Source organism: Vidua macroura, chromosome 3 (genome assembly GCF_024509145.1).
Source record: "Vidua macroura isolate BioBank_ID:100142 chromosome 3, ASM2450914v1, whole genome shotgun sequence".
Taxonomy (NCBI): Eukaryota; Metazoa; Chordata; class Aves; order Passeriformes; family Viduidae; genus Vidua; species Vidua macroura.
Genome location: NC_071573.1, coordinates 69,502,575 through 69,512,810, shown reverse-complemented (window position 1 = coordinate 69,512,810; position 10,236 = coordinate 69,502,575). Strand labels below are relative to the sequence as shown.

At 36.7% G+C, this 10,236-nt stretch overlaps 1 protein-coding gene across 1 annotated transcript in view; it reads right to left on the bottom strand.

Moving 5' to 3' along the window:
* Positions 1–1,255: 1,255 nt before the first annotated feature.
* SLC22A16 (solute carrier family 22 member 16) overlaps positions 1,256–10,236 on the bottom strand; it is a 35,400-nt gene continuing 26,419 nt past the window's right edge. The window contains exon 8 of the mRNA XM_053974244.1: positions 1,256–5,765. Coding sequence (XP_053830219.1) covers positions 5,553–5,765 — 213 coding nt within the window. The 3' untranslated portion in view covers positions 1,256–5,552. The remainder of the gene's footprint in view (positions 5,766–10,236) is intronic.

Here is a 10,236-nt window from a genome sequence, read left to right as displayed (position 1 = left end):
AGTCAAAACCATTTTTTAATCTCATCACTGGCAGTGAGACTGTGGAGACAATCTTTACAAGAATCACCCCTTGATGCTGTTTTGTTCTTATTCCTATGCAAGTCTGTTCATCTCCACGTGGAAGATTATGAGGCAAGGTTAATAACTAAACGCCTATGAGCATTCCATAGCTGGATCCTATTTACCTGCAACAAATACCCAAGCAGTATCCATGGCTTGTATGTCAGCCAGGAATGCAGAGACAGAACAGTGGGTTTGTCACTAAATGAGATATTCCCCATTACTTCTGATTATTCATAAATTTAGGTTAGTAATTTTTTTGGAAAGTGTTGTTTTGTCCAGAAACTGGAATCTGTAATCACTGTTTATATACCAGTCATACAAAAAAGGATATTTTGCCATATGAAGTATATACTTCTTAGGCTTGATTGAACTCAGCTTGATTGAGCTCAGTGCTCTTGAAATCAGTCTATCAGGCTTGATTCAAATTTCTCAGCTTTAGCAGCAACTATTTGGACCACTCACTCCAGTTACTTTCAGAGAGGAACATAAATCACCTGGCAAGGACCCATTAAGCCTTCGCGAATGATGAAGCAAAGCAATGGGTGTAACTTGATCAGAAAACACAAGATTAATAAAATATGCATGGAAAGTTGGGTCATATACCCTAATTAGAGATTTAAGGGAACTGAAGAATAAATAGGTTCCTGAATTGCTCTAGGGGGACAAATAACAATAGAGCTGTGAATTGCTGCAATTCTTATTTTCCTTGCACTGTCAGCCCACTCCAGTTCCCACATGAGGAAGCTATAGTTAGTCTTCACATGCACTGAGCACCACGTGCTTACAAGTACATTGTTCTGTTGTTCCTGTGGTCACCTACTCTCTCTTCTGGTAACACATACCCATTCCTCAGTATCTGCAGCTATTTTTGTCACTACTGAATGTGTCTGAGGGACTACTGCTCCAGTCAGCTTATACAAACAAAGACAAGAAAGAATCATGTTTGTCCTGCAACTGACATGCAAAAGATGTCATACTTTTAGTGCACCTTTTTTCATAGTCACCACTTAACAAATTACCCAAATCTTGGCTTACACCTGCAAAGACAAACAGGAAAAAGACACACACATGATATTTGCTATCCTAAACCGTAGGATCTCCATGGAATGCCAAAACACCAGCCACACTTTTTAAGGGAGCGTGAATCAAATGAAGAGTTGGTGATAGAAGTTCATTAAATCAGGTAAAGGTGTAAAGATTAAAAAATGTGTGTCTGACTTTATTCTTGCACACAATTGCAGATAATAAATACACATTTTAAAAAAACACATTAAAATATATTGTATTAAATCCACAAATTCTGGGCAAACAAACTTTCCTACAAGTACATACTTCCCCTATGTAACCAAAAGACACGCTCCGTGTAGTACAGAATCTTGTACAAAATTATTAGGCTGTCAGAACATAGATGTGTTTTAGTCTTTCTTCCTGTGAGAGGTAACTAATTGTCAGCATTGACTAGAAATTTCCCTGATAAAATAAACTCAGTTTTTGTCAACACTCTCTTCTTTTTAGTCCTTGTGTCTAATTTCTCCCCTAGGAATCTGTTCTAGGATTCAGACAAACATTTTTCAGATGTTTGTAAAGGGCACAGGATGAATTCAGAGTCTCCTTTTTGCAGTCATGAATGCCCTTCTGGACCAAGAGAGCTCACAAGTGAGCTCACCTTTTCCTAAGCCTTTCCAAAAGGCACTCACAGGCCATGCACACTGCTGAGCCTGATGCCACAGAGACTTCCTAAGTGACTGCACCTAAGGGTTTGGTAAAATAAACCTGTGGAAGACACAAGAGAATGCCAATAAGTCCTTCACTCCATCCCAGAGCTGGGATGTCAGGCTATTTTGTCTTTCCACAGAGCCACTACACAAAAGCCCTCAGCCTTCAAGGAGGCTTCACCCCTTGTTCAGACATTCAGGGTACCACCCAAAGCATATGATAACTGAACATGATTAGCATTTTTTTTTCTACATAGTTGCTTAAATTACAGAATTTTGCACATAGAAATTGAATGAAGCTGGTAAAGTAGAAAATACATCTTTTTGTATAGCTTAAAAATACAATTTTGAAATACCAAGCACATGTACTATTTTTTTTCCTTAGTTATCATTAAACTAATAATAGTTGCTCTTATTCTTATATTTAACCCAGAAAGGTATGTCCTTAACAAATTGCAAGACTGTGTAATAAAACCGAATATCAAATTTTGGACAAAAACATTTGCCATCATGCAATAGTGACCAGCAATTAAGACAGATAAGGATTCTAATTCATTATCTCATAGAACTATTGTGTAACTCCAGAGATATTGAGGAGCACAAAAACTTCGCACTAAGGATGACAAATACAAACATAAAAGGACTTGTGAACCAAAGTGAGAAACTATGAAAATTAATTCTTTTTATGAACATTGAAATGAAAATATGCCCCATAGGAAGAGAAGTATTTGTTCTCAAATTCAGTGCTCTTTTGCAAGAGGATTTAAAAAAAACTATGAATGCTTAAGAGAAAGAAATCAACTCACCCTGATTTTCCTACATTTATAATGCATGACTAGTGTTAAACATATTTTTTCCCAGATGGAAAAAACAAGCAAATAGAAATGCTAGAGACATAGAGATACATGCTATTTTCTTTTTTTTTAAGTAATATTCTTTCTCAGGTTAAAGAGTAGGATACCCCAAGGCAATCTCTAAGCTATTGATGCATAAAATCACAAAAGATGTACCTGTAAATCAACAAATATTTTATTTCCGAGGAAAAACAGTAACATCATTAGTTCAGGGAAATTCAGGGGTCATTTGAATCAAAGACCAAACACCAACTGACTTCAGTGACAGGAGGAAATGGCTTTTGGGGTTAAGCTGTCAAGATACATTGTGGTCTAGAATCATAATTAAATTTCAGTTGTAAGCAGTATCAGTATCATTGTGTATATAATTTTCTTCTTGTTCTTTTCTTCACCTTATGTGTACTGATTACACATGACCAGGTCCTGAATCCCTCAAGCCAAAGGAACACAGAATATGCATTGGCTGATTTCGGTTCTAAGACCGAAATCAGTTACTCAGCAGGTAAGGAAATAGAAAAATTAATTGTAAATATTCTTTAGTACCTTGTTAGAAATAGACTATACTGTTCCTAAAAGTTATGACTAATGAGTTTTGAGACAGATGGAGTTATATGGAGTTTTAAGGTATTAGAAGAGGGAGTGTCAGTGTGAAAGAACCCCAAAATAAGGAATTTGGAGCTCTGTGTGTGGGGAGGGTGGTTGTAAGGCAAGACAGTACCAGTTTAATTCCTTGTTAGGTGTATTGCATGATGGTGGGTTTTTAGCATGATTAAACCCTTATTTAAGGCAGGGCAGGCAGAGTTTGGCAGTAGATCTTGCAGATAAAAGAGAGCTGCTCTGCTCTGGGAAGTGGAGGGGAACCTGAAAGCAGTGGAAGAATACTAGGTTTGCTCTTCAGCAAAATAAAATACCACAGCATGTGAGTAATCTGATCTTCAGTCATCAAAGTATGTATTCAAATCATTCTCAGAATAATGATGGGATTACTCACAGGGGGAAGGTTAAGTGTTTTTGCTGAACTCATATATCTGGACAGAAGCCACAGTATTCTATGCAGGTCTTTCTGGAGGTTTTCCCTGCAAACACTGGAACACCCACAGAATTGTAAGAAACATGAAGACTCCTTTCTGCTTTCTATGTAATTATCTCAGAGAAACTCCCTAAACTGATTTTTTGCTTGCTTCAAAGCATCTTAATCCTCATATAGGGTATTATTTTCTCTTAATAGCAGGACCAAATTCTAGGACAGTGCAGTGTAGAATAAAATCTTTTGTAAGGGGATATAAACCATTGTTCTGGTTTCAGAAGTCATTGAAACTAATGAAACTGTCCAGACATAATTGAAAAATGTGGTCATTAATTTCTACAGTATATAGAATATCTACAGTAATATAGATATCTTTTGGGGTGGGTACATGGCAAAGATCAAGGAAGACTTGTTTTGATGAGACCATGCCTGAGAATGAGAATAGGGGTCTAAGAGGGGAAAACACTGATTTCAAACCAGGGAGGACTGAATTCACACAACCCAGGCAGGAGAGGGCTGTCTGAACCTCAACATGCAGATGTGCCTGTGCTGCTCCCTTCAAACCAAGGGTGGTCAAGCCAAGGAGATGCAGATCCTCAGACAAGGAAGAAATCCCCAGGTCTGGAGATAGACTGAAAAAAGGGATGTGGGAAAAAGCCATAAAAGGAGCAGCCAGAATGATGCATTCCTATCTATCAGTTTTCTATGGTCCAGAGTCATAAGGCAGAACCACTGCACCAACAATAAGTGTTGATGCACACAAGGTGTAGCAGCAGTGGGATGTTCTGACACTTTGACTAAAACTACTACTAGTAACTCTTCTAGTGATCAGTGTCCTCCAGCTACCATCTTTTAAATTCTATTTTTCTAACTGGTTTTGTGTGATATAATAAGGGAAAAATTAGTTACAGACAGCTGATCTATGAGAAAAATGGTGAGTGGAAACCGTTTCTACCAAAAATTAATAAGTAAATCCACTTCTGTGCAGAGAGCCTGAATAAGAGCCATATGCCATTTATTCTTTTCCACTGAGAGGACTATGAAGACCTTGCTGGAGGCATTTGGCAAAGTTGCTGGTCTACTCTTAGAAGTTATGAAAAATCTGATGATAGATCTAAGCTGAAGATCTAAGGGTGCGCTGAAATAATGGTCTGGAATAAATATGACTTTAAATGGGATCAGACAGTTTAGTTTACCTAAACTAAAACAGCAGTAGATCCAGTGAACTTTCTTTGTTTCCTAAACCCCTAATAAAAATACATTTGCCATTCAACAGAATGAATATACAAACTATTTGCACATTTTGCAAACTTAGTATTATTTTTTCAGTCAGAAGTTGTGCCATAGAATACTTTCCTTTGTTAGCAATGGCACATTTCTAGTAGAAAACTTGAAAGAAAAAGAATAAATTAGTTTAAAATTATTGATATGACCTGATGCAATGTTAAGGCTTCTCTCTTGAATTGTAACTGTGTTCTGAAGTCTCAAGCCTGTAACTGGCAGCTGCAACAGGATGAGATCAGGCAGGGCACTTTGTTGTAGGCTGACAAATCTAACTGCAGAAAATGTGAAGCAAAGAATTGGCATATTTTTTTTACATACATGTGATCAGATAGGTTCCAACATTTAGACTAATCATTCCAACTGGTCACACCAAGTCAGACAAGTGTTTTAAAGTCTGGGTAATTTTAAGAAGGGATCTAGAAATCCTATCAAATTTTCTGCAGTAACTCAGTTACTTTGAAAAGGTTTCATACAATTGCTCTATTGAAAAGGGAAAGCAGAATACAAAGTAAAAGGCACAGATGTTATATAACAGTCACATTTCTTGAATACAGAGATCTTATAAATTAGATAGTGATTAAAATTGGGAACAGACATTTTGCTGCTGCTTTATTTGTCAGTGCTGACTTTTTCTTGACAAAACATCTCTATCTTTTCTAATTCTGCACCACTATGTGCTGGAGGAGTCTTTTCTGACGAGCTTTTCTTGTTTCTTCCCATTTCTGTAGCTTCCACCAAAGTATTAGTCAATGGTTTTCCCAGTGTTTCTGGAAGCATTATGGTTAATATTCCACTCAGAAGAGCCATGATTCCAACAAGCAACTGGAAGAAATAAACAGCAGCTGTAAAGGTAGATAAGTCTTTCAAGCTAACCATAGTTTTGATCTTGCTTGAGAGTAAATCTAAAATAAAGCACAAGGAACTGTAAAGCAAAGATCGTAAGTCTTAAATGTTGCCTGTATAAAAGATCTACCTTTTTTGTTGCATAAATGAAAAGATGATGCAGCAGAATTAATGAATGAGCAAGTGAAGTGTTTTGTTCACAAGAGATCAATACAGTGCGAGCAGGAATAATTCTGTTTGCGTAAACAACACTTATTACCTTCATTCTGTATTTCAGTATCAGGTGCGTATTTAAGAACTGATTCTAGGATTGCATACTTATTACCTTCATTCTGTATTTCAGTATCAGGTGTGTATTTAAGAACTGATTCTAGGATTGCATATTTATTTTTACAGGCATCTTCACAGAGCTACAATTTCCCTACCACCTGTAATCTCAATTCACACTCCTGTGTACCTGTACCCGTGTGCTTGTTCCTGCTCTACACAACCAGATTGGAATTTCTCAATATGGCTCATTGGCCCAGAGCCACAAAAGTGCACATCTGTGCTCAGGAGAGCTCTTCAGCAGATGATGAGCTAGCTCTCAACAGGAGTACTTTGCTAAAATCAGTTTAAAATAACTGTTAGGAGTGTAGACATCTACTGACATACGCACTGGGATCACATTTTGGGTTTGTCCATGGTATACACAATTCCACAGCAACAGCATAAGTGGTGCAAGGATCAGGATAATGTGGGGTCAGTAGAGAAACACTCACTTGTTCCAGGAATATCTACTCTTTCTTTTCACATTCCCTTCACACAGACATTTCTATGTCTTGTTCAATGACACCAATTCCTGCTTTGATCCTCTGAGTACAGAACAGCATTAAACCCCTGACAGTCCTCCAACACCAGGTTATAAATGACCTAATTCTCTCCTCATAGAAAAGCTTTTACACAGAACATCATGCCTGGTCTCAGTGTTTTTCCGTTCTGTGACTGTGAACTTTGATGCTGCATTATCCTTATCTTGCCCTGTGCTGATTCTGAAGTTTGTCCTTTGTTTAATGCATTCTTTCCAAGGGTGAGAGAGAACATTTGGAATCACTGTGTCTACATCTCTCACACAGAGCTTGAAACAAGAACTTCCCAGCTACTTTCTGCAGCTAAGCCAGACTTTAAGTCAGAAAGGTTCTTTAAAATCAGAATTCCCTACTGTAACCTTGAACAGTGCTATTTGCCTGCCCATGTACCATGCTGGTTTTGCTTCTCTTCCCTTGCAAAGAAAAGAGGACGGTTTGTTTCATGTATTGTTTTGAGAAGCAAAATGCACTGTTGCATACCCTCCTTTTTGCATTTGCAATAAATATAGAGGCAGACAAAAAAAGATCAAAATACTGTTAAATACTACAAACTAGAGGAAATACAAAGGCACAAACTGAGTGAGATAGTTTTAGACATGTATGTGGCAGAAGTGATATTTAAAAATATATTCCAAAATATTAAAATCTCATCTCTGAGTGTCAAATTTCTTCTCTACTATTCAGACATGATTTTCTGCCATGGAAAGACAGGATAAATTGACACATGGCAGCTATTCCACAATATCCTCTTTTATGTACACTACCCTTTAGTCTGTCAGAAGTTTATAACTGAGGATATTGGGGCCTGTAAAGGATATTGAATCTTATAGACACCCATAAATTTGGAGTGTATGAGAACTGGGTCACTAATGATACTCAAAAGAACAAGCTTAAAGTAACACTGTGTGCTTTGAATATGTGTCTTTTTTTTGTTATTTTTTTTAGACACTTGGCATTCTTCTCATGTTTTCCCTCCTCATGAACCTACCTCTCATTCCCCTGAGAACTTTCACTATTCTGTAAGTGTACACACCGCCACCTTTCCTGCCTTTTCATCTCAGCTCTCATAACTATTTCATCCCATGTTAGTTTCCCTTTTTTTTTCCTCTATGTGAAAGCTGCTGCATGCTGAGTAATTCAGTACATTTCCCTTCTCCCTGACCCTCAAACCCTTTTCCAGTATTTCCTACAACAGAGTATGAAACAATTAAGTCACAGTGTATTAATTCAAGGACTTCTCAAATGTCATTACCTTTTCAGGGGCAGTAGCCACAGTTATCAATGAAGGGACTCACATTTAGTAAAAGCAACTCTTTTGCAGTCCTGGCACACTTCTTCATAAGGCATCTGACATAATTTAATCCTTTGCTTGCTCACTACAAATGTGTGCATCTTGTATGTACGTATTTGCTATTTTAAATACATAATTCAGTATCAGAAAATGTTCTCCTGATATGGTCAAATGCTTATGTGTACAAATAAAGTGTATTTGTGTTATTGTACAAGGTATTAAGTATGTTGAAATTAATTTGACAGGCATATATGCTTAAATGCATTGTGTTTTCAGGGTGTTAATTTGAAATCTGACTTTTTGCTTAGTCAAACTCTTAAAGTGTTCCCAACATTTCAGTACAACCAGCAGCTTCTAACAGATACCATAGAAACCTTCAGAAAATATTTACCATAATTTTTCTTATGTCCTCTTCCCTTTCTGGAGCAACATTTATAATTTTGCAGTGGTCTAAGACTAGGACTTGATATATATACCCCAGAGTAAAAGATTATTTGAATTAAATATCCCTACAAAATTTCTACTTCAACAAAAAAGATTATATTTCGACATGAAAAACTGATAGTATTTGACAGAGAGTTTGTATTAATTGATTAACATCAGTGTGGGCTTTTTAGATTTCTAATTTATCTTTTTTCTGAGAGAAAAATCAAGCCTGTTAAAGGGCTATTGCAACATAATTCTTAACAGCTGAGAAACAGAAATAGGTTTTATAAGGAGCAGTTGTTTTACTGCACATTTTCTATAAAGTCATCACATGAAAAACATACTTGGCAAGTTATTCAATTTATAGACTTATTGAAGATTTATAGCCATTCAAGATGCTTGCAGTTCTCACAGGTGGCATAACTGTGCATGAGGCAGAGTGCCAAACAAATAGCAGTAGTAACTATTCAACAGTGTGTGGTGTTTGCAATAGATCAGGGTGATGTGTATCAGTTTACTTACAAATGTAATCCATTTGATTTCACTTCCATTCCAAAACACTTACTTGACCTGAGACTTGGCACACTATGCTCCAACTCAAGACCAGCCTATTTAATAAATTGACAAATGCTCTATAACAGGAGCTAATAATGGAAACATGTTCACTGTGAACTAGTACTCAACTCTACAAAAATTCTGGATAGCTTTTGTACCCTGAGAGTTGTTCATAGCTGAAATAATTCCTGTGTTTATGCTGACATTTGCACCGCTCTCCAAAGTGTTTGAGCACTCCCCCATCTGTGGTTTAACTGCAGCACTTCTGCACAGATAAATCTTACTTCAGACAGTAAAGGCAAAATGCTGACAAGAGGAAAAAAGAAATGTTCTCCCATGACATGTGCAAATGTTTCTTTGTCTTTTCTGGGATCATACCTTGGTTTATGTGGAGACATTGTTAAGAAAGAAAACATTTTTAGGAACTTGAAAAAATAAATTCATTTGTAGTCTCCTTCATCCTCTTAGTTTTCATCAAAAACAACCAAAAGTAATTAATTTAAATAATGAAATGAGCTCAGAAGAATTCTCTGAAACAAGCTAAACTAAAGATTTTTTAGTTACCAAATCAAAGGGACACAATGCCCTCGGTTAGGAAACTCCAATATGGTGGATAAAATTTGACTAAGAATCTAGGTTAAAGACACATCCCATTACACTTTCACTTTCTGACATGTATAATATACATGTAACAGCAGTGCCCTAGTCACAGTGAATTCTAAGGAGTTTTTGAAAGAATTTAAACAATTTAAAATCATTAATAAGCATTTATTTACTTAAAGCTTTAATACAAATTTTGTAATTCCATCTGGTTTTACATGTATAGGCATAATTTATCCTTCAGGAGAAAAAATGGATTGAATTGCTGCAAGATTTCTAAGCAGCAAATGCTTCGTAACAGAAATGCAATGAAGAATTCATGTGTGAGCAGGAAACATATAAAATATTTTGTGGTAGTGGATCTACTACATAATGCCCAAAGTACACAAAGGAATGGTCCCACTTCTCTTTTCTGGGGCAACTAGTGGTAAAAGACAAAACCTAATGGTAACCTGACCTGGTTCTGTTGCTTGTCAAAGTCACCATGAAGCTGATCAATATACCATTTCTTTTTCTATCTCATGAAATGCTTTGTTCAGTTCTGGTGAAAAACACAGAACAGGAGCTTTGGGACGGTTGTGGAGACCAAATATAGTAAGCACAAAGCATTCTTGATCTTTTGGGAGGCTATTCCAAAGATGCAATGTCCCAAAGAAGCCGTGGAAAATGTTAAGGCATAATGTAAGAAAATCCAGCCACCTGTAGTGACTTCAGGAATGGAAGAACTATG